Source organism: Dendropsophus ebraccatus, chromosome 8 (genome assembly GCF_027789765.1).
Source record: "Dendropsophus ebraccatus isolate aDenEbr1 chromosome 8, aDenEbr1.pat, whole genome shotgun sequence".
Taxonomy (NCBI): Eukaryota; Metazoa; Chordata; class Amphibia; order Anura; family Hylidae; genus Dendropsophus; species Dendropsophus ebraccatus.
Genome location: NC_091461.1, coordinates 127,230,808 through 127,256,748, shown reverse-complemented (window position 1 = coordinate 127,256,748; position 25,941 = coordinate 127,230,808). Strand labels below are relative to the sequence as shown.

Here is a 25,941-nt window from a genome sequence, read left to right as displayed (position 1 = left end):
AGATGGGTTTACACGTGCAGATATCCACTAAGGTTGCAAGCTACCTATAGTTGGTGTATCGTTGTCTGCGGTGACTCCGCTGTGGCGACTGTTTGTGATACACCATAAACCTCCACATTAATTGTCCGGCATCCCGTCCGGTATACCTTATGATGTGGGTGTACGGTCTTAACCAGCGTGCAGTGTCTCTGTGGTGCCTCAGCAATGTGAGACTAGTTTCACGCTAGTATGTACCGTTCATGCATACATGGAGTAGTCCCAAATGGGCTGACACTATATCTGGGTGCGATCGTTGGGTATGCTAACAGCCCTAGTGTAGGGCAGCTGTCCTGATCCCTGAGATCGATCGCCCCTTTGTGATTAACTCTGGTCTCTACCCATGTATTGCTATAGGCTCAGTCTGTTAGGTATTGTTATCAATGAATTTGGTTAGCGTGCATCACCTAATCTAAAAATACCATGCCGTTCCTCCGAGGAACAGACTGAGCCTATAGCAATACATGGGTAGAGACCAGAGCTAATCACAAAGGGGCGATCGATCTCAGGGATCAGGACAGCTGCCCTACACTAGGGCTGTTAGCATACCCAACGATCGCACCCAGATATAGTGTCAGCCCATTTGGGACTACTCCATGTATGCATGAACGGTACATACTAGCGTGATACTAGTCTCACATTGCTGAGGCACCACAGAGACACTGCACGCTGGTTAAGACCGTACACCCACATCATAAGGTATACCGGACGGGATGCCGGACAATTAATGTGGAGGTTTATGGTGTATCACAAACAGTCGCCACAGCGGAGTCACCGCAGACAACGATACACCAACTATAGGTAGCTTGCAACCTTAGTGGATATCTGCACGTGTAAACCCATCTATAATACTCAGAAATAAGAACAACGCTCAGTGGTGACAATAACCCTGAAGTTGTACTAAAGGTACCATTGCAAGCATACTAGCTCAGTTCTATTAGCACTACACAGTACTTATGAAGTATATAGCAACTGCACACCTATTTTAACTTGAGCACTGTAAATAAATGTTATACACTGGTGATCTAAGTATATTCAAATAAAAGTTACGTTTTAACTATTGGGTAAATTTAGGTATTCTGCCATTGGCAACAATTACAGATGATCGTGTCATCAGCTGATCGTTTATTTAGGGCCAGACCTAAAATCATCGGTCCCCCACCACGCATCGCTACGGTGGAATAGCGGTGCACGGCGACCGACGATTTGAGAAGCAGCAGCATACATTACCTGGCAGGACTTCTCCTCCGCTCCGTCTTCCTCCCCAGGTCCCACGCGCAGCATCAGCAGCTCCGGAGCGGCCTGACTGAGCTCTGACTGCTCAGCCAATGACTGGCCTGTGATTGGCTGAGCGGTCTGACTGCTCAGTCAGGCCGCTCCGGAGCTGCTGATGCTGCGCGTGGGACCTGGGGAGGAAGACGGAGCGGAGGAGAAGTCCTGCCAGGTAATGTATGCTGCAAGGGCTGCAAAGACATCAGTAACAATGTCCCTGCAGCCCTCGCTCAACGATCATCGGGCCGTGGAATAGGCCCAGTAAACAAGCAGATTGATGCTCGTTTACATCGTTGATCGGGCCCCCATCGGCCCGTGAAATAGGACCCTTAGACATATGAGAACACAATGGGGGAGATTTATCAAAGGGTGTAAAATTTAGACTGGTGCAAAATGCCCATAGCAGCCAATCACAGCTCCTCTATTATTTCACCAGCGCTGGAAGCTGAGCTGTGATTGGCTGCTGTGGGCAGTTTGCCCCAGTCTATATTTTACACCCTTTCATAAATCTCCCCCAATGTGTATCTTACTAGTAGCTTTAGGGTGTGGGCCAAACAGGATCTGGTGCCAGAAACACATACCGCCCTATTCATTAAGGAAATTGGGGGAGGACGGCAGCTCGTGCTAGGAAGAAAGCAGGGATCACTGGAATACTCACTTCATCACATTTTAACTATGAATTTAGTCTCTGTATGTGTTTTTTTCCAGATAAACTAAGGGAAGGTAATACCCCAGACAGATGTTCAAGTCCTATGTTTTCTCTATGCTGTCAAGAGGAGACTCCCAGTATTGCACAGGAGCATCAGGTAGATGGAGCTGGGATGGCTACTGGTTATGTGGGTTTCCTGCTCTGGAAATTTTAATCTGGCTGTGTAGGCTATCAGTATTGTATTAGCTAAGCCTGACTCCTAGCACCCCACCCATTTTTAAAATGTTTAAGAGGCCTTGGTGCACATGTGCCAAAGTAGTGCTGGTGCTAGGCACTGTAGCATTTTCATTTCATTTGATTGGGACAATCCTGCACTAAATAAAAATACACTGCTCAGGAAATAAGAGGAACACTTAAACAACACAATATAACTTAAAGTAAATTAAACTTCTGTGAAATCAAACTGTCCACTTAGGAATCAACACTGACAATAAATTTCACATGCTGTTGTGCAAATGGAATAGACAACAGGTGGACATTATTGGCAATTAGCAAGACCCCCTCAATAAAGGAGGGTTCTGCAGGTTGGGACCATAGACCACTTTTCAGTACCTTTGCTTTCTGGCTGATGTTTTGGTCACTTTTAAATGTTGCTGGTGCTTTCACATGAGACAGACTCTACAACCCACACAGGTGGCTCAGGTAGTGCAGCTCATCCAGGATGGCACATCAATGCAAGCTGTGGCAAGAAGGTTTGCTGTGTCTGTCAGCGTAGTGTCCAGAGGGTGGAGGCTACCAGGAGACAGATCAGTACACTGGGAGACATGGAGGAGGCTGTAGGAGGGCAACAACCCAGCAGCACTACCGCTACTTCTGCCTTTGTGCAAGGAGAAAAAGGAGGAGCAATGCCAGAGCCCTGCAAAATGACCTCCAGCAGCCACAAATGTACATGTGTCTGCACAAACAGTTAGAAACCGACTCCATAAGGATGGTGTGAGGGCCCAACGTCCACAGATAGGGGTTGTGCAGGACTCTTGGTATTTGCCAGTAAACACCAGGATTGGCCACTGGCGCACTGTGCTCTTAATAGATTAAAGCAGGTTCACACTGAGCACGTGACAGAGTCTGGAGATGCTGTGGAGAGCGATCTGCTACCGGCAACATCCTTCAGCATGAGCGGTTTGGCAGTGGGTCAGTAATGGTGTGGGGGGGCATTTCTTTACGGGGCCGCACAGCCCTCCACGTGCTGCCAAAGGTAGCCTGACTGCCATTAGGTACTTGTGAGACCATGTGCTATGGCGGTTGGCCCTGGGTTCCTCCTAATGCAGGACAATGCAGACCTCATGTAGCTGAAGTGTGTCTGCAGTTCCTGCAAGATGCTAAGGACTGGGCTGTCCGTTCCCCAGACCTTAATCCCATTGAGCACATCTGGGACGTCATGTCTCACTCCATCTTGCAGCACAGACTGTCCAGAAGTTGGCGGCATCTTTAGTTCAGGTCTGGGAGGAGATCCCTCAGGAGACCATCCGCCACCTCATCAGGGGCATGCCCAGGTGTTGTAGGGAGGTAGGCCACACACCATACGCAGCCTAATTGTGACTTGTTTTAAGGACATTGCAGCAAAGTTGGATCCGCCTGGAGTGTTTTTCCACTTTAAATTTGTGTTTGATTCTATATCTAGGCCACCATTGGGTAATACATGGGATTTCCATAGATTTTTTTTTTTTGTATTTTGTTGTCAGTACATTGTTTTGTACAGAACTAAGTATCACTGAGAAGATTTTTTTCATTCAGATCTAGGAGCTGTTATCTGAGGGTTCCCTTTTATTTTTTTTGAGCAGTGTATGTTTAGCAACACTACAAGTAGTCCTTTATAGTGAAACTAAGAATGAAAGACTGTCTAACCTGCTGTTATGTTCCCATAGGACCAGGGGTTATTTTCTTACCTACATCCTCAGTGCAGAGCGGTCATATGACTTAAAGGACAAGTGCCGTGAAACACTTTTTTTCCCAGTAATTGAAGCACATTACAAAGTTATATAACTCTGTAATGTGCTTCAATCACCTATCTGCCTCCCTTCCCTGTCTTTTCCCCCCTCCACCCCCCACCAGGAAGTGTCCTGACTCACACAGACCTAATTACTGTCGTAACCGTCACCAGGCAGCTCCTTCTTGTGAGGATGAGTCATCAGCAGGAGGGCTGCTCTAGCTCCTGTTACACCAGCCTCCCCCTCCCCCTCCTTGTCAGGTGACTCTGCTTGCTCAGCTTATCTTCTCTAGTGACATGACTCCTTCACTGAGTGCACGGCAGCAGGAGAGAGGGTATGAGGGGAGGGGGAGAGAGGGTATGAGGGGAGGGGGAGAGAGGGTATGAGGGGAGGGGGAAAGAGGGTATGAGGGGAGGGGGGAGAGAGGGTATGAGGGGAGGGGGAAAGAGGGTATGAGGGGAGGGTGGAGAGAGGGTATGAGGGGAGGGTGGAGAGAGGGTATGAGGGGAGGGGGGAGAGAGGGTATGAGGGGAGGGGGGAGGGGCTGCCTATGTGCCGGAGTCAGTCTGAGGGAAGATAAGCAAGTGAGATGAGACAAGTGATGGCTTGCAGTTGTTCAGCCAATCGGAGGTGAGCAAGCTGAGTCACCTGACAAGGCAGGGGAGGGGGGAGGCTAGTGTAACAGGAGAAGGAGCTGAGAGAAGAGCCTGGTGACGGTGACGACAGTAATTAGGTCTGTGTGAGTTAGACACTTCCTGGTGGAGGGGGGAAAAGACAGGGAAGGGAGGCAGAAGTCAATGCAATGCTAGTTAATTAAAAAAAAAAACCTGACCACCCCTTTAACTGCCAAGGCCTCACACCTGTACTATCCTTGGCCTATCGTCTGACACAGTTGACTATTCCCTTCTCCTACAAACTTTGTCATCCCTTGGTGTCACTGGCTCGGTCCATTCCTGGGTCTCCTCTTACCTCTCAGTGTCCCCCACTCACCACCTCCTCATCTCGCCTCCTCCCTGTTGGTGTCCCCCAAGGCTCCATCCTACCTCTTCTTCATCTCTACCAGGCATGGCAAGCTTGCGGTGCCATTATTTTTGGCCTGACAAGGGAATCAATTGATTTGAGATTGTCCACCAATAGGAAATTGCAGCGAAATATAACATTGGTAGTCCGGACTACTGTCCAGACGACCTACATTATTTTCTTCTATACCTAAGAAATAGAAAATGGCATTGTGTCTTGGCACAAGCACTATTGGGGGATGTCCTCCACTTGACACTTTAGTAAGTATTAAGGTTGGCCCACAACTCTACCAATTTTTTATTTTGGCCCACTGTGTAATTGAGTTTGACACCCCTGATCTAAACTGTTTGCTTGGTCACATCATGGAATCCCATGGCTTCAGGTACTACCTCTATGCCGATGACACTCAGATCTCTCTCTGGTACAGATGTCACCTCTCTGCTATCTAGGATCCCAGAGTGTCTATCAACTATATCTTCCTTCTTCTCCTCCCGCTTTCGTAAATGTAACATGGAAATAAAAGAACTAATCATCTTTCCCCCATCTCGCTCCACCGTCCATCTCCATCTATTCTCTCAATCACAGTCAGTGGCTGCACTCTGTCCCCTAGCCCTCATTTTTGCTGACTTGGGGGGTCACCTTTTATTCTAACCTGTCTCTTAAGACCCTGACCACCTTCAGCTTAAAACCAATTCCAGAATCTGCTCTTTTCTTACCCCTGACTCAACAAAACTGCTGTTACTTGCTCTTATTATCTTTGCTTGAACGACTATAACATCCTCCTCTCGGGCCTCCCATCTAACACCATCCAGTCTTTCCTTAACTCTGCTGTCCAACTAATCTCCCTCTCCACCCTCCCTGCCCACCCCATTAGTCCCTTCACTGTCTCCCTTTGCCCTGTGAATTCATTTGAAATTGTTGACCATGACATACAAGGCTGTCCACAGCCTGTCATCTCCTTATAGCTCTGACTCAGTATTGTCTCTCACACGCCTGATACTCACAAGACCACTCTTTGCTCTCATCTCATCTGCATTTACCCCATACTCTGGAACTCACTACCCTAAGGGTGGTATTACACGGGCCGAGCAGGGCCCGATAATACCTGTAAACGAGCAGCGATCTGCTAGATCGTTGCTCGTTTACTGGACCTATTACACGGCCCGATAATCGTTTGACAAGAGCTGCAAGGACATCGTTACCGATGTCCTTGCAGCCCTTGCTAAACTGGCATACATTACCCATCCACGTTCCAGGGCTGCTCCTGCGTCAGCTTCTCCCGGGGGTCCCGCGCGCTCTCTAGCGTCACAGCAGCCTGTCAGCTGGTAGGCCGCTCAGCCAATCACAGGCCGGGACCGCCGCGGCCTGTGATTGGCTGAGCGGCCTATCAGCTCTGTGACGCTAGAGCGCGCGCGGGATGCAGGGAGAAGCGGACGGCAGGAGCAGCCCTGGAACGTGGATGGGTAATGTATATCGTTAGTCGCCGGCCACGCACCGCTATTACACGCAGTGGTGCGCGGTCGGCGCCCGACGAAAATAGGTTCGTTGTCATCGGCTGATCGTTGCATTTATTACACGGAGCGATAATCGGCCGAATCGGGCCAATTCGGCCGATTATCGTTCCGTGTAATACCACCCTAACACATCCAGATTTCACCCACCATCAATAGCAATCTCAAAACCTGTCTCTTTAGACTAGACTACAACCAGCAATAACTCTGTACCACACTGTTACTAGCTGCCCTCTCAACTAGTGTCTCCCCTCACCTTGTAGATTGTAAGACCTGGTGGGCAGGCTCCTCTCTCCCTATGTAATACCTGGCGGGCAGGCTCCTCTCTCCCTATGTAATACCTGGCGGGCAGGCTCCTCTCTCCCTATGTAATACCTGGCGGGCAGGCTCCTCTCTCCCTATGGAAGGCCTGGCGGGCAGGCTCCTCTCTCCCTATGTAATACCTGGCGGGCAGGCTCCTCTCTCCCTATGTAATACCTGGCGAGCAGGCTCCTCTCTCCCTATGTAAGCTCTGGCGGGCATGCTCCTCTCTCCCTATGTAATAGCTGGCGGGCAGGCTCCTCTCTCCCTATGTAATCCCTGGCGGGCAGGCTCCTCTCTCCCTATGTAATACCTGGCGGGCAGGCTCCTCTCTCCCTATGTAATACCTGGCGGGCAGGCTCCTCTCTCCCTATGGAAGCCCTGGCGGGCAGGCTCCTCTCTCCCTGTGTAATACCTGGCGGGCAGGCTCCTCTCTCCCTATGTAATACCTGGCGGGCAGGCTCCTCTCTCCCTATGGAATACCTGGCGGGCAGGCTCCTCTATCCCTATGTAATACCTGGTGGGCAGGCTCCTCTCTCCCTATGTAATACCTGGCGGGCAGGCTCCTCTCTCCCTATGTAATACCTGGCGGGCAGGCTCCTCTCTCCCTATGTAATACCTGGCGGGCAGGCTCCTCTCTCCCTATGTAATCCCTGGCGGGCAGGCTCCTCTCTCCCTATGTAATACCTGGCGGGCAGGCTCCTCTCTCCCTATGTAATACCTGGCGGGCAGGCTCCTCTCTCCCTATGTAATACCTGGCGGGCAGGCTCCTCTCTCCCTATGGAAGCCCTGGCGGGCAGGCTCCTCTCTCCCTATGTAATACCTGGCGGGCAGGCTCCTCTCTCCCTATGTAATACCTGGCGGGCAGGCTCCTCTCTCCCTATGGAATACCTGGCGGGCAGGCTCCTCTCTCCCTATGGAATACCTGGCGGGCAGGCTCCTCTATCCCTATGTAATACCTGGCGAGCAGGCTCCTCTCTCCCTATGTAAGCTCTGGCGGGCATGCTCCTCTCTCCCTATGTAATAGCTGGCGGGCAGGCTCCTCTCTCCCTATGTAATAGCTGGCGGGCAGGCTCCTCTCTCCCTATGTAATACCTGGCGGGCAGGCTCCTCTCTCCCTATGTAATACCTGGCGGGCAGGCTCCTCTCTCCCTATGGAATACCTGGCGGGCAGGCTCCTCTATCCCTATGTAATACCTGGTGGGCAGGCTCCTCTCTCCCTATGTAATACCTGGCGGGCAGGCTCCTCTCTCCCTATGTAATACCTGGCGGGCAGGCTCCTCTCTCCCTATGGAAGCCCTGGGGAGAAGGGTCCTGTATCTTTATCTACCAGTCTTTAATTTACTTTATTAATGTATTTTTTGTTACATTGTGTGTTAACCCTTTATCATCTGTATAGCGCTCTGGAATCAAGGGCACTTCAATAATAATAAAAATAAAATGCGGTAGGCATCTAAAACAGCACACGTTGTCTTGTATCCTAATTATACAATTGTCTGATATGACTTAGGATGAAGAGCTGGCTAAATTGAAAGTTGAACTTATAGAAAGTGATGAAGAGACATGTATGAGGGATGCGCAGTGTAAGAAAGAGAAAAGTCCAGTACATATAACTCCAGGTGAGTAAAGCCGAAGAACAGTTCAGGGTTAGTAGACTTATAGAAAATTTTTTCACCTCCTAAACTTTTTGTTAGATATGGCGAACAGTTTGCTGTCAAATGCTTTTAATTAGCAAAATTGCTTCCTTTTACTCTGTCCCTATTGTTGACAGCTTGTTACCCAGTATACCGACCACCGTTTTCCACTCTGCGAGTATTGTGGGTGGTGGCCGGGCTGTGTGTCAGTCAGTGGTCTGGAGGAGTACTCAGCCAGCTTCTGTGTCCCCCACTTAGTCCACAATCCTTGCAGACATGTGTGAACTATCACAAGATTGGGGAGTGATCTTAATAGGAGGCATTAAGGGTGTGTTTACACAGAGATTTATCTGACAGGTTTTGGAAGCCAAAGCCAGGAATGGATTTAAAAAGAGGTGAAATCTAAGTCTTTCCTTTATGACCTGTTCCTGGTTTATAGTCTGTTTCTGGCTTTGGCTTCAAAAATTTGTCAGCTAAATCTCTGTAATCACACCATAAGATGCAGAGCAGAATAAGTTCAGCACTGTAGTGTCTCCCACCCTCACGCCCCCCTCCAAGCCAGGAAACGAGAGTGGGAGGCAGTGATGCAGAGCTGAATCGGACAGATGAGAAAACCCCTGGCCCAAAATGTCTGTTCAAAAAAGGCCTTAAATCTACCGTTTTACGGGTTGGCACTAGAGATGAGCGAACCTTGAGCATGCTCGAGTCCAATTCGATTGTTCGTCATTTGATTAGCGGTGGCTGCTGAAGTTGGATAAAGCTCTAAGGTTGTCTGGAAAACATGGATACAGCCAATGACTATATCCAATAACTACATCCAATAACTACAGCCAATAACTACAGCCAATAACTACAGCCAATAACTACAGCCAATAACTACAGACAATGACTATATCCAATAACTATATCCAATAACTATATCCAATAACTATATCCAATAACTACAGCCAATAACTATATCCAATAACTACAGCCAATAACTACAGCCAATGACTATATCCAATAACTATATCCAATAACTACAGCCAATGACTACATCCAATGACTACATCCAATAACTACAGCCAATAACTACAGCCAATGACTACAGCCAATGACTACAGCCAATGACTACAGCCAATGACTACAGCCAATAACTACAGCCAATAACTACAGCCAATAACTACAGCCAATAACTACAGCCAATAACTACAGCCAATAACTACATCCAATAACTACATCCAATAACTACATCCAATAACTACAGCCAATGACTACATCCAATGACTACATCCAATGACTACATCCAATGACTACATCCAATGACTACATCCAATGACTACATCCAATGACTATATCCAATAACTATATCCAATAACTACAGCCAATAACTACAGCCAATAACTACAGCCAATGACTATATCCAATAACTACAGCCAATAACTACAGCCAATGACTATATCCAATAACTACAGCCAATAACTACAGCCAATGACTTTATCCATGATTTCCACATAGCCTTAGGGCTTTATCCAACTTCAGCAGCCACCGCTAATCACATGCCGAACATTCGGGTTCGGATGGACTCCAGCTGCTCCAGGGTCACTCATCTCTAGTTGGCACCTTTTCACTGCCAGAGAATTTTGATTATTTAGCACAAATGTACAAATTAAGGTAATAACAAAAACAATAACACCCGTATTTATTTTCTTAAATGGGCAATGTTACTTAGAAAAAAACGTTTTGACAACTATTTTTGGTATTTAGGCCCCAACCGATCCAGTGCAGCTGGGAGAGAATGCGCTTACCGCTTATTCTAGTGATCAGTCAAATGCTGACCTTTTTGTCAAAAGCTTTTTAAAGTGACAGCTCCCATATACATAACAATTCTGTTTCAAAAAACAAAGTCCATGCTTTGAGTGCAAATTGAGACATACTTTTAATGTATTCAGTTTTTAAAGGGGTTATCCAGCGCTACAAAAACATGGCCACTTTTCCCCCTCTCTTGTCTCCAGATTGGGTGGGGTTTGCAATTAAGCTCCATTTACCTGTATCCAGGTCCAGTCTCCTGCAGCTTTTTAGTCTTTTGCTGGTTGATATAAGAGACTAAACACATGAAGTCCCGTCCACTACATAGTGTCAGGGCTCAGTGTCCATCAATCACATGAGCGCAGATGACCTGGGAAACACGGGACTTCTTGTGTTTAGACTCTTTGGGGCGGGGGGTAGTCAGAACCAGGGCTGTGGAGTCTGTAAGCTGCAGCTCCAACTCCGACTCCTGAATTTTATCAGGACCGACTCCTGCTCCTTCATAAATGGCCAGTCATATACCAGGGGAGTTATCTATCACACTGGCTCAGCAGCTTCTCCCTAATGTCCTACATGATCCTGGGGCGACTTCTGAGGGAATATATACTGTATATACAGCAGCTTCTCCTGTGTGTGCAGTGGATGCAGCCAGTCTCCAGCCTCCATGTCCTGAACTACTCACAACTAGACTAGATGGAGCAGGTGGTTTTTCCTGCTGACATCTTCTATCTCTCTAACTAAATATTTACCATACACACAGAAACACTGCTAACAATGCCAGATACCTGCAATATAGAGGTCAGCCATGGTGATATATACGGGGGTTATACATAGTGATGTTGAGGGTCACTGTGGGGGCATGCAACAGCACACACAACTTGCTACAGCCATAGCGCACACACACAGCCTGCTGCAGCAATAGCGCACACACAGCTGCAGCCATAGCGCATGCACGCACACATACACACACACACACACACACACACACACACCTGCAGCCATAGAACACGAGAAAAACACACAATCTTCTCCCAGAGAGAAAACTCCGGACTGAGGACAGAGGTTACAGATACACTACTTATGTCTTCTCCTCCTCCTCTATATTACACAGGATATCTCCATATTACACTGCTGCTCATATACAGTCATCCAGCATCCAGGAAGAGACCAGCACAGATCTCCCCCCACACAATGGACTCTTCCAGCTCAGAAACAAACTGCCAAATAGTGACCGACAACCCCTCCGCGACCACCCAGTGTCCTATTACTGATATATTCCCGACCACCCTTATGTAATAGGGCCAGTGTCCTATTACTGATATAATCCCCGACCACCCTTACCTAATAGGGCCAGTGTCCTATTACTGATATATTCCCCGACCACCCTTATCTAACAGGGCCAGTGTCCTATTACTGATATATTCCCCGACCACCCTTATCTAATACGGCCAGTGTCCTATTACTGATATATTCCCCGACCACCCTTATGTAATAGGGCCAGTGTCCTATTACTGATATATTCCCCGACCACCCTTATCTAACAGGGCCAGTGACCTATTAGAATGTTGCTCATAAAATATATTGATGAGCAAAACTTATAAAACTTATATCAAAACTCAACTTTAAATTTTTTTAAAGATTTGTTTTAAAAGCTGGAGTCGGTACATTTTTTTTCCGACTCCAGCCAAAACTAGCTCCGACTCCACGACTCCGACTCCACAGCCCTGGTCAGAACACCCCTTTCATTGATAACTTTAAAAAAAAATATTGAAAGTAAATTAGAGACCTGCTTTATATCATATCTACTGCTGATTTAAATTTTGAAAGTTATAATGACAGCGACACTTTAAAGAAAAATATTATTCAGTGGTACCTCTGCTTTCAAATGCTTCAGAGTTCAAAATATTTGGTATTCAAACAAAAATTTACCTGGAAGTAACTTGAATTTTTGCTTTGCTTCCAAACTCTGGCAGGTGCTGGTGTCTCAAGCTGGTGATGAGCGAACTTGCTGAATGTTTGGGTGAACTTAGCCAAACCCCAACTTTTGGCAAGTTCGCTCATCACTAGTTTCAACCCCCTCCCTCCTCCTGGTGTCCTGACACCTCCTGTCCCCCTCTCCTGTGGCTGACGTGTCACTTTTCCAGGCATGGATTGCGTTAAGCACTGGTTAGGCCTAACGTACAGTACTGTATAAGATTGCGGGTGTCTATATACTGTACAGTCAGTGCATCTCTATCCACCATCCTTTACTTTGCTGTATTGTATCATGGTGATTAAAGGGGAACTCCACAAAAGGAAAACTGTTTTTCTAATAAAAGTAAATTAAAAGTTATATAGATGTGTCTGTATAATGTATTATTATATCTGTAGGCGCTGTATAGCTCTATTCCCCATGGAAAAGGCCTCCAGGGGGTCAATCATTTTCTTAAAACCCAGGGAAGAGCGTTACAGGCCCATAATGAGTTCATTGAGAAGCTCCTGGAGTTTGTCCTTACGAGGAATTATTTTTTTATTTGATGGGAAACAGTACCACCAGCTCAGGGGGATGGCAATGGGGAACCCATGTGCCCCACTTATGCCAATCTCTTCCTGGGCTGGTGGGAAGACACCCTTGTCTTCCCAGCAGAGGACATGCCTTGGCCAGCTCACATCACCCTTTGGACTAGGTATATAGACAATGTGTTTGTCCTGTGGTCAGGGAGTCGGGATGAGTTTACCACGTTTGTGGAATCATTGAACAACAACGACCTGGGTTTGAGGTTTATATCCGAGATAAACAAAGAGACTGCCGTTTTTGGATATACTAATCTACAACCAAACGGGTGGCCTATCCTCCACACTCTACAGGAAACCTACCTCAACAAATAGCCTGCTACATTGGAACAGCCACCACCCACTGCCCCTGAAAAAAGGTATACCTAAGGGGCAGTATTATAGGGTGCGACACAACTGCTCTTCCAATGATGAATTTCACAAACAGGCTAAAGATCTCCAGAAGAGATTCTTAGATAGAGGTTATCGGAATGAAATCTTAAGGGATGCCTTCATAGATGCTAGAAAGAAGGATCGGAGTGCCCTGTTGAGACCAAAAATAGGAGGAACTGATGAAAAAAATGTCTCAAGGATCATCGGAACGTATAATGATCTATCACAGGAGGTACGATGATGGCGGACCAGAGTCTGCAAAATGTGATATCGGACCGCCCCCTAATCACTTATAGGAAGGGGAGGAGCCTGAAGGATTGTCTAGTACACAGCCACTACCAGGGTCCCGCTAAAGAAAGAACGTGGCTCGAGAAACAAACTATCGGCCAATATAAGTGTAGTGGCTGTAAAGCGTGTAACTTCATACGTAAGACAAGTCAATACAGCCTCCACTACAGGACAATCATTTCAACTAAGGGACCTTGTGACATGCCGCACGAAGTGGGTTATATATATGGCACAATGCTCTTGCCCCAAAGATTACATAGGGAAGACATTTAGGGAACTTAGGAGACGGATTTGCAAGCATGTCAATGATATCCAGCATGGCCGGGAGACACCATTGGCTAGACATGTGAATGAAAATCATAATGGGGACCTGAAATCAGTCACCTTTGCGGTTCTGGAGATCGTGAGACCATCAAAGCATGGAGGCGATTTCAAGAGATTGCTACAAAAGGAAATACAGTGGATTTATAGATGTAAAACATATTCTCCATTTGGAATCAACGAGGCATTGTCCTTTGGATGTTTCATTTGACTAACAAAATCAGTTGTTACTAATTCCTGTTTAGACTTTCTGCCTGTATTCCTTAAATAATTGCTGTGGACATATCTTCCTATTAGGTGCATCACCAGTGCAGTAAAGTGCAGTGCACCACTATCGGCGTGGGTCAGCTATATATATGTGACCGATCATCAGCGCAGTAAAGTGCAGTGCACCACTATCGGCGTGGGTCAGCTATATATATGAGACCGATCACCAGCGCAGTAAAGTGCAGTGCACCACTATCGGCGTGGGTCAGCTATATATATGAGACCGATCACCAGCGCAGTAAAGTGCAGTGCACCACTATCGGCGTGGGTCAGCTATATATATGAGACCGATCACCAGCGCAGTAAAGTGCAGTGCACCACTATCGGCGTGGGTCAGCTATATATATGAGACCGATCACCAGCGCAGTAAAGTGCAGTGCACCACTATCGGCGTGGGTCAGCTATATATATGAGACCGATCACCAGCGCAGTAAAGTGCAGTGCACCACTATCGGCGTGGGTCAGCTATATATATGAGACCGATCACCAGCGCAGTAAAGTGCAGTGCACCACTATCGGCGTGGGTCAGCTATATATATGAGACCGATCACCAGCGCAGTAAAGTCTATGGGACTGCTCATTTGGGCATTTATTGCCTTATTGATCACCATTCTATCCATCATGAGTTGTTTAAGGTATTTTTATTAGGCATTCAATCATGAATTTTTTATTTAGGTATCCAATCAATTTTAAAAAAGAAATATATACTATAAGGCATATTATCTTCTAGTTAGCCTTTTAGTGATTGCATGTGTTAACTACGTTTCTTCCGTAACTGGATTACATAGTCATATCCGGGCACTAACATCTATAGGTGCCCACATGCATGTAATGATATGCGCGCCTGCGCTGTGATATGTCTGATAGCTGGTCTATTTGCGAGCAGTTATCCAGGCATGCGCAGTGCGGACACTACGGGCCGATAGCGCAAATACGCCTGCGCGGGTATGACCTAACACGCCTCTATGGACTTCACGCTGGAGCCGGCCCTATACATGGGCGCGCATGCTCTATCTATGCATAATCCTGATTGGATAGCCTATCACTCGACTACCAATACAAATGAAGGTAGGAGGAGTTATGGACACAAAAAGGAGTGTGGCAGCTAGATACGTATAGACGCCTGGCAGCCTTCATCACAGCACCATGTCTATCACAGCTACAGATGTCCTGCACCAGACCCCCCACTAGGTCTACTGATGATTGATGGGGGTTCAAGAAACGCGTTGAGACCACTCTGCCACCCGGACTAACTATGAGTATTGACCCATTATCAATATCTGAAAAATAATGTCCGGCTGACAGCTTTATATCTTGTCTGCATTTATCCTAAGAGTCTATATGCATCAGACTTTGTGTGCTATGGCAAGTATCATCTGTACGTTTATGAGTTAGTGTGACTTGTAGTGCCTAGATAAAAGGGATCAAACCACTGAATCTGAATTAGCCTTCAGCTTTATTCCCATAACAATCATCTACTGGTATTGGTAAACTCCTATTCCCCAATACATCCCGACTGCACTTGTGGATTTTGTGTGATTGGATTACTGTTTCTTATATCTATAGTAAGACCAGCTACTAGTTTGACAAGTCAGCCTAGGGATTTGCTAGTGAGATAGCTAGCCTCACCACCTAGGGGCAGAGCTAGGAGAGTAGGGATTAGGATCGGGTGCGGGGGGCGTCCTTTTCAGGACGTTAACTCCGCCTAGGGCAGGCTAGAATAGACCATAAGATCTAGGGCCGATCCGGCACGCCCACCATAGATGCCCTGCACGCCCTCCGTTTGCTTGTCCCGAGTCACGTGTCATTGTGCCACCAGTAGGAATAGGGACCGCCATCCATAGTGTTCCTCTTCTCTCCCGGTACATACAAGATTGCAGTGGAGTAAGTCCAGTCGCTGTACTGGCATGATGACACATATCACAGTTGGGCATTGAGGTCACAACTGTGTGTATATATATTTAAAAATATTTACAATTGTTGATTTGGTGTTGGTTTGTGTTCATGATTTGTATCATTTGGGTGAACAACTTTTTAACTGAGATTTATTAAACGTTAAGGTTTATTTACCCTTTCGGCAGTGAGACTATATCTGTACGGTTCTGCCACACTGGTAGCTGATTGTTATCCAGGAAACTAAAAAAAATTAGCCCCTGTGCCAAATCCACTTTGCCTCCTGCTCCCTCTGTTCTCCCACTGTGGGAGACAAATATTCCACGCCTCTGTCTCACATTGTGTGTGTTTGCTGAGCGCAGGCTGATAATGCAGACAGGGGGGCAGGGCGTGATGTCACAGGAGGCGGGGCTGTATCCCCCAATCCCCTGAGTGATTTACCATCTCTGACCGGCCAGAAGCAGCTGCTGCAACTTCACTGATTGTGCAAAAGTCTGCAGTGAAATTAGGGCTATGTTCACACGTTGGAGTTTAATTGCAGTACTGCAGCGTCTTCACAGAAATGATACTGTAACACAATTAAATGTTGGTAAATGGCACAGAGGGCACTGCCAATCCCACCTGGACAAAAAATGTAAGATAATATCGGATAAAGTCCTTATTGTGGGACTCAACTTCAAAGATAAAAGATGCTTCATCATAATATGTGCGAGAAGATGCAAAGAAATTTTTTTTTCCATTAAATTAAAAAAGTTCTTTACTTCCAATATAGGCATTACAGGTAGAGAATACAGCATGCTGTGTGGTGTTACAGGTAGAGAATACAGTGCTGTGTGGTGTTACAGGTAGAGAATACAGCGTGCTGTGTGGTGTTACAGGTAGAGAATACAGTGCTGTGTGGTGTTACAGGTAGAGAATACAGTGCTGTGTGGTGTTACAGGTAGAGAATACAGCGTGCTGTGTGGTGTTACAGGTAGAGAATACAGTGCTGTGTGGTGTTACAGGTAGAGAATACAGTGCTGTGTGGTGTTACAGGTAGAGAATACAGTGCTGTGTGGTGTTACAGGTAGAGAATACAGCGTGCTGTGTGGTGTTACAGGTAGAGAATACAGTGCTGTGTGGTGTTACAGGTAGAGAATACAGCGTGCTGTGGGGTTTTACAGGTAGAGAATACAGTGCTGTGTGGTGTTACAGGTAGAGAATACAGTGCTGTGTGGTGTTACAGGTAGAGAATACAGCGTGCTGTGTGGTGTTACAGGTAGAGAATACAGTGCTGTGTGGTGTTACAGGTAGAGAATACAGTGCTGTGTGGTGTTACAGGTAGAGAATACAGTGCTGTGTGGTGTTACAGGTAGAGAATACAGTGCTGTGTGGTGTTACAGGTAGAGAATACAGCGTGCTGTGTAGTGTTACAGGTAGAGAATACAGCGTGCTGTGTGGTGTTACAGGTAGAGAATACAGTGCTGTGTGGTGTTACAGGTAGAGAATACAGCGTGCTGTGTGGTGTTACAGGTAGAGAATACTAAGAACACTAAGCAGGTGGCTCAACCGAAAAATACATACAAAGACGGGGTGCCACTCAATGTCTAGATATCCATAACGATAAGTAAAAAAAAGAGACAAAAGGCTAGACATAAATCAAAGAGTGCACTCCACTATATAAATGATCAAAAAATGAATTTTATTGCAGAATAACATAGAACACTACACAATACACTTAAAAACAATTAAAAGGTTCCAACCAGGAACATACAAATTCATGGTCTGCCCACAAAACAGGTATTGGGCATCAGACCAACGGGGGGTAGCATACAAATAATGTTGCTAACATGACCCAAGCAAAATTAGGACCAATATTATAAAATAATTTAATCAGAACCAAGGCACTGCGTGCAAAAAAACACTTTAACCTAAAACATCAATATCATACAAAATGAGACCTAATCAAGTTCTAGATAAGAAGGAAAAAGTATGCAATAACACGATAATGAAACCCCAAAACCCCTAGGTTAGGTTTTCTCCTTCTTTTTTCCTCATTCACTTTTGGGGTTTCATTATCGTGTTATTGCATACTTTTTCCTTCTTATCTAGAACTTGATTAGGTCTCATTTTGTATGATATTGATGTTTTAGGTTAAAGTGTTTTTTTGCACGCAGTGCCTTGGTTCTGATTAAATTATTTTATAATATTGGTCCTAATTTTGCTTGGGTCATGTTAGCAACATTATTTGTATGCTACCCCCCGTTGGTCTGATGCCCAATACCTGTTTTGTGGGCAGACCATGAATTTGTATGTTCCTGGTTGGAACCTTTTAATTGTTTTTAAGTGTATTGTGTAGTGTTCTATGTTATTCTGCAATAAAATTCATTTTTTGATCATTTATATAGTGGAGTACACTCTTTGATTTATGTCTAGCCTTTTGTCTCTTTTTTTTACTTACAGGTAGAGAATACAGCGTGCTGTGTGGTGTTACAGGTAGAGAATACAGTGCTGTGTGGTGTTACAGGTAGAGAATACAGTGCTGTGTGGTGTTACAGGTAGAGAATACAGGGTGCTGTGTGGTGTTACAGGTAGAGAATACAGCACTGTGTGGTGTTACAGCTAGAGAATACAGTGCTGTGTGGTGTTACAGGTAGAGAATACAGCACTGTGTGGTGTTACAGATAGAGAATACAGCGTGCTGTGTGGTGTTACAGGTAGAGAATACAGTGCTGTGTGGTGTTACAGGTAGAGAATACAGCACTGTGTGGTGTTACAGCTAGAGAATACAGTGCTGTGTGGTGTTACAGGTAGAGAATACAGCACTGTGTGGTGTTACAGATAGAGAATACAGCGTGCTGTGTGGTGTTACAGGTAGAGAATACAGTGCTGTGTGTAGTTACAGGTAGAGAATACAGCGTGCTGTGTGGTGTTACAGGTAGAGAATACAGCGTGCTGTGTGGTGTTACAGGTAGAGAATACAGCGTGCTGTGTGGTGTTACAGGTAGAGAATACAGTGCTGTGTGTAGTTACAGGTAGAGAATACAGGGTGCTGTGTAGTGTTACAGGTAGAGAGTACAGTGTGGTGTTACAGGTAGAGAATACAGTGCTGTGTGGTGTTACAGGTAGAGAATACAGTGTGGTGTTACAGGTAGAGAATACAGTGCTGTGTGGTGTTACAGGTAGAGAATACAGCGTGCTGTGTGGTGTTACAGGTAGAGAATACAGTGTGCTGTGTGGTGTTACAGGTAGAGAATACAGTGTGCTGTGTGGTGTTACAGGTAGAGAATACAGCGTTCTGTGTGGTGTTACAGGTAGAGAATACAGCGTTCTGTGTGGTGTTACAGGTAGAGAGTACAGTGCTGTGTGGTGTTACAGGTAGAGAATACAGTGTGCTGTGTGGTGTTACAGGTAGAGAATACAGTGCTGTGTGGTGTTACAGGTAGAGAATACAGTGTGCTGTGTGGTGTTACAGGTAGAGAATACAGTGCTGTGTGGTGTTACAGGTAGAGAATACAGTGTGCTGTGTGGTGTTACAGGTAGAGAATACAGTGTGCTGTGTGGTGTTACAGGTAGAGAATACAGTGCTGTGTGGTGTTACAGGTAGAGAATACAGCGTGCTGTGTGGTGTTACAGGTAGAGAATACAGCGTGCTGTGTGGTGTTCAGGGAGAGAATACAGCGTGCTCTGTGGTGTTATAGGTAGAGAATACAGTGCTGTGTGGTGTTACAGGTAGAGAATACAGTGTGCTGTGTGGTGTTGCAGGTAGAGAATACAGTGTGCTGTGTGGTGTTACAGGTAGAGAATACAGTGCTGTGTGGTGTTACAGGTAGAGAATACAGTGTGGTGTTACAGGTAGAGAATACAGTGTGCTGTGTGGTGTTACAGGTAGAGAGTACAGTGCTGTGTGGTGTTACAGGTAGAGAATACAGTGTGCTGTGTGGTGTTACAGGTAGAGAATACAGCGTGCTGTGTGGTGTTACAGGTAGAGAATACAGCGTGCTGTGTGGTGTTACAGGTAGAGAATACAGCGTGCTGTGTGGTGTTCCAGGTAGAGAATACAGTGCTGTGTGGTGTTACAGGTAGAGAATACAGTGTGCTGTGTGGTGTTACAGGTAGAGAATACAGTGTGCTGTGTGGTGTTACAGGTAGAGAATACAGTGCTGTGTGGTGTTACAGGTAGAGAATACAGCGCTGTGTGGTGTTACAGGTAGAGAATACAGTGCTGTGTGGTGTTACAGGTAGAGAATACAGCGTGCTGTGTGATGTTACAGGTAGAGAATACAGCGTGCTGTGTGGTGTTACAGGTAGAGAATACAGCGTGCTGTGTGGTGTTACAGTTAGAGAATACAGTGCTGTGTGGTGTTACAGGTAGAGAATACAGTGTGCTGTGTGGTGTTACAGGTAGAGAATACAGTGTGCTGTGTGGTGTTACAGGTAGAGAATACAGTGCTGTGTGGTGTTACAGAGAGAGAATACAGGGTGCTGTGTGGTGTTACAGGTAGAGAATACAGGGTGCTGTGTGGTGTTACAGGTAGAGAATACAGTGTGCTGTGTGGTGTTACAGGTAGATAATACAGCGTGCTGTGTGGTGTTACAGGTAGAGAATACAGTGCTGTGTGGTGTTACAGGTAGAGAATACAGCGTTCTGTGTGGTGTTACAGGTAGAGAATACAGTGCTGTGTGGTGTTACAGGTAGAGAATACAGCGTGCTGTGTGGTGTTACAGGTAGAGAATACAGCGTGCTGTGTGGTGTTACAGGTAGAGAATACAGTGTGCTGTGTGGTGTTACAGGTAGAGAATACAGTGCTGTGTGGTGTTACAGAGAGAGAATACAGGGTGCTGTGTGGTGTTACAGGTAGAGAATACAGGGTGCTGTGTGGTGTTACAGGTAGAGAATGCAGTGTGCTGTGTGGTGTTACAGGTAGAGAATACAGCGTGCTGTGTGGTGTTACAGGTATAGAATACAGTGTGCTGTGTGGTGTTACAGGTAGAGAATACAGCGCTGTGTGGTGTTACAGGTAGAGAATACAGCGCTGTGTGGTGTTACAGGTAGAGAATACAGCGTGCTGTGTGGTGTTACAGGTAGAGAATACAGTGTGGTGCTACAGGTAGAGAATACAGCGTGCTGTGTGGTGTTACAGGTAGAGAATACAGCGTGCTGTGCGGTGTTACAGGTAGAGAATACAGCGTGCTGTGCGGTGTTACAGGTAGAGAATACAGCGTGCTGTGTGGTGTTACAGGTAGAGAATACAGCGTGCTGTGTGGTGTTACAGGTAGAGAATACAACGTGCTGTGTGGTGTTACAGGTAGAGAATACAGCGTGGTGTGTGGTGTTACAGGTAGAGAATACAGTGCTGTGTGGTGTTACAGGTAGAGAATACAGTGTGCTGTGTGGTGTTACAGGTAGAGAATACAGTGTGCTGTGTGGTGTTACAGGTAGAGAATACAGCGTGCTGTGTGGTGTTACAGGTAGAGATTACAGCGCGCTGTGTGGTGTTACAGGTAGAGAATACAGTGCTGTGTGGTGTTACAGGTAGAGAATACAGCGTGCTGTGTGGTGTTACAGGTAGAGAATACAGCGTGCTGTGTGGTGTTACAGGTAGAGAATACAGTGTGCTGTGTGGTGTTACAGGTAGAGAATACAGCGTGCTGTGTGGTGTTACAGGTAGAGAATACAGGGTGCTGTGTGGTGTTACAGGTAGAGAATACAGCGTGCTGTGTGGTGTTACAGGTAGAGAATACAGCGCGCTGTGTGGGTTGGAACACAATGAAATGATAAAGTACTGCAAATCGGTAACACAATGAAACTGCAATGTGAGAACAGAGTCTAGATGTTCGGCTACAGAGTGCGGGGAATGTGCAGGGTGAAGGACCGTGATGAACAGCTGAGGGAAAGCAATGTATTCTGGAACTTGTAGTCCTGTGTACAACTGCTCAACCAGGAAGTGCAGAAACACAATACAAAACAAGACCCCCAAAACAAATGGATTTTTGGTAGTTTCAAAACTGGGATAGACAGGTAAGCAATGATATATGCTTCTGCAGCAGGTTGATTAATTTACCTCTACCTGGAGTTCCCCTTTAAGCTGGGCACCTCTATCCCCCCATCCTTTACACTGCTGCATTGTATCATGGTGATTAAGCTGGGCACTTCTCAATGTTATAAATAAGGGTACGTTTACATAGAAAGATTTATCTGACAGATCTTTGAAGCAAAGCCAGGAACACACTATAAACAGAGAACAGGTCATAAAGGAAAAACTGAGATTTCTCCTCTCTTCAAATCCATTCCTGGCTTAGGCTTCAAAAATATGTCTGATAAATCTCTCTGTGTAAACGTCCCATTAGTGCTGTAGTTAATTACTACTAATTAGTGGTGGCTGCTGGAACCAAGTAAACACATTTGCATTGTTCCTTATGGGAAAACAAGCTGCGTTCCAGAACAAAGCTACCACTGTATTATTTAAAATGATTTAAAAAAAAAAAAATGATTTATTTTAAAGTGTCACTGTCATTTACATTTTTTTTTTTTTGCAGAAATCAATAGTCCAGGCATTTTTAGGAAACTTTGTAATTGGGTTTATTAGCCGAAAAATGCATTTTATAATGAAAAAGCAGTTTGAAGCTCTCCCCCCTGTCTTTACTGTTTTCTATGGAGGGGAGGGAGATGAGGCACCAAAACAGGACAACAAAGTTAATTTACAGCTACATCATCGGGCTATCTCCTCTGATAGTCAGCGCTGACCTCTCTGACCTCCTGAATACCGGCTGTCACACAGTTCCTGCTGTGTAATCCTTTGTTCTCTGCTGACGACTAATCTTCCTCCTCCCCCCTCCCCTCCCCTCTCCATAGAACAGACAGGGCACGACTGATGTAAAAGATGTCGAGATTTCCTGATTCTGAGCAGCGGACGAGAGAGAGAGAGAGAGAGAGGGGGGGGGGGACCTGGGGAAAGGCTTTTTGAATCAGATAATGGCAGATTTGCCTAATAAACCCAATTACAAAGTTTCTTAAAATCGCCTGGACTATTGATTTCTGCAAAAAAAAGACAGTGACACATTATTGCTATATTGCCTAGTAATATTATTTTTTAAAGCAATGTAATAACAAAAAAAGTCCCCAACCTTTCCTCCAGAATACCCCTTTATCAGACTGAATGCCTTAATGATTTAATGGAAATAAAAATAAAAACTAATATTTTTAACTCTGCAGATGACTTCAGCAGTTACCATGAAGGACAGAGCCCTTTATCAATAGATAATGGAGCTGAAGATACCACACAGCTTACATGTGGAGAACACCTCATCATTGCCAGTCTGCACCCAGCCCTTGACAGCAGAGAACCCGTATCTGACCCTATAAAGCACAAGGAGCTTTTTCCTGATCCATCACAGATTGTTAATGAAGTTGCAAGTCACTACGAAAGTAAAATGTTTACATGTTCTGAATGTGGAAAACATTTTAAGAAGAACTTAAGTCTTTTAATGCACAGGAGAATTCACAACAATGAGCGGCCATATTCATGTTTAGAATGTGGGAAATGTTTCACAAAGAAATCTGTTCTTGTGGAACATCAGAGGATCCACACAGGGGAGAAACCATTTTCATGTTCAGAATGTGGCAAATGTTTTACCCAGAAATCATCCCTTGTTGAACATCAGAGAATTCACACAGGACAAAAGCCATTTTCATGTACGGAATGTGGGAAATGTTTCACTCAAAAGTCAGTTCTTGTTAAACATCAGAGAAGTCATGCTGGACAGAAGCCATTTACTTGTTTGGAATGTGGGAAAGGTTTTACTCAGAATTCTGATCTAGTTAAACATCAGGTGATTCACACAGGGGAGAAGCCATTCTCATGTGTAGACTGTGGTAAATGTTTCGCGCGTAAAGACTACCTCGAGAGACATCAGAAAACTCACAGATTTAAGAAGCCATTTGGATGCTCAGTGTGTGGGGAATGTTTTACAGAGATATCAGATCTAGTTGACCACCATAAAATTCACACGTGGGAAGGATCATTTTCATGTTCAGAATGTGGGGAATGTTTTACGCTCATATCTGATCTTGTTGACCATTACAGCAGTCACACTGAGGTAATGAAGTAATTTTCATTCCTACAGTAACTACATTTAATGGATATGGAAATGTTAAAGTGAATCTTTCAGCACGTATTTTAACTGAAGTTTTTTTATACTTACTAATTGGTGGTGTCGCTCTGGTCATTCGGAGATCAGCTGCCTTATTCTGCGGGCAGGCCCAGCGGCCACCGATATCTCCTCCTATTACAAGTGACTAGAATGACGCTGAGCCCGCCTCCAGGGCACCAGACAAACTCATTACAAGGAGAAGTGGATTTATCTGCAGAATGAGGCGGAGGATTGCCAAATAATCGTCACCCCTGGAATCAGCGAGGCGGCAAGGATCACTAAGCATATGTGCCAATAGAAGATTTGCTTTTAAGAGTCACTTGTGAAATTTTTTTTTTCACAGCTCAGCTTTAGGCTCTGCTGAAAGGAAAGAGGAGCTGTGATTGGTTGCTGTGGGCGCTGAGCTGTGATTGGTTGCTGTGGGCACTGAGCTGTGATTGGTTGCTGTGGGAGCTGAGCTGTGATTGGTTGCTGTGTGCGCTGAGCTGTGATTGGTTGCTGTGGGCGCTGAGCTGTGATTGGTTGCTGTGGGAGCTGAGCTGTGATTGGTTGCTGTGGGCGCTGAGCTGTGATTGGTTGCTGTGGGCGCTGAGCTGTGATTGGTTGCTGTGACCAGTTTGCACCAGTCTAGATTTTACACCCTTTGATAAATCTCCCCCTAGTGTTTAAGTCAGTATTTTTCAGGAGTGGAACCAAACAGAGAAATATAACTGGAAGATCTGCAGCTTTTCTGTGTATTTTGTGCCTTTTTTTTTCAGGGGGGGATAAAGTTTACTGACAAAAATACTGCAGCGCACCCAGATTTATCAAAGTGTGTAAGACAGAAACTAGTGTAAACTGCCCATAAAAGTATAAGAAAACATTCTGCGCCTTACCATGTTCTTGAATTCTATAAAAAAAATTCCACCTTATTCCGAAGCCCACTTTTTGCACTGTGATCAGTTAAAACACAGAGGTCAGAACCAAACACACGCAGCGTATTTACTGCTGTGATACGCAGCAGATTAGATCTAAGTAACTGAACACAGCATCAAATCTGCTGCGTATCTGCTGCGTATACGGGGTGTGCGTTTGTACCCTTAGGCTGCATTCACACGTGACGGGAAGTTGTCCGTGCTCACAGCCCATTGCCTTCTATTGGGCTATTCAGACATTCCGTGATCCGTTCTGTTTAAAAATAGGACACGTCATAACTTGGAATGGAAGCATGGAATGGATTCCCCAATAGAAATCAATGGGATCCATGTTTTTCATGGATATGACAAATGTGTTTTATCTGTGAAAAACACGGATGTGATGTAATTTCAAATGCTATAAAACATGTCCAAGAAAAAAAATTGACACAAAAAAGGATGCAAAACAGATGAAAAACGGACTGTTTTGCACGGATCACAGAGGTAGCTAGCAGACCACAATCACGGACCGGGAAAATCATTGAACGTGTGAATGCAGCCTTAATTCTTTTTTTTTTTTTTTTTGGCTTTTAGTATTTATGCTCAGTATATTGCAACCAAAACCAGGAATAGACAGAAAGGCTATGTTTAAAACAACCACCATTATTTTCCATTAAATGGCAGCCATCCACTAAATTCCAACAGTGTGTGAACATAAACTATGGGGGACATTTACTAAGTCCGCCGTTTTCTGCGCCGGACTTAAAAATGTCCCCACAGCTCCGATGGTACGGAGATTTATGTAGAGGCAGACTGCCCCGGGGCGCGGCAGGAAACCTACGCCAGCTCAGAGCTGGCGTAGGTTTTCTGCTTATTTTTTTGCTAATCTAATGATAATTAGTGTGGACTCAGTCCGCGCCCTCGTTCTGCCCCCTCCACACCCCCTCCCCGCCCCCCTGGCGGAAAATGGCCAGATGCGAACATTTTATTCCCAAACCGGCCATTTGCGAATAAATTTATTTG

At 45.5% G+C, this 25,941-nt stretch overlaps 1 protein-coding gene across 2 annotated transcripts in view; it reads left to right on the top strand.

The window, feature by feature from the left end:
• Positions 1-24,344, top strand: part of LOC138799941 (zinc finger protein OZF-like) — a 57,242-nt gene extending 32,898 nt beyond the window's left edge. For both annotated transcript variants that reach the window (XM_069981732.1, XM_069981733.1), the window contains exons 5-7: positions 2,017-2,114; positions 8,287-8,395; positions 23,088-24,344. In XM_069981732.1, coding sequence (XP_069837833.1) covers positions 2,017-2,114; positions 8,287-8,395; positions 23,088-23,983 — 1,103 coding nt within the window. In that variant the 3' untranslated portion in view covers positions 23,984-24,344. The remainder of the gene's footprint in view (positions 1-2,016; positions 2,115-8,286; positions 8,396-23,087) is intronic.
• Positions 24,345-25,941: the final 1,597 nt, after the last annotated feature.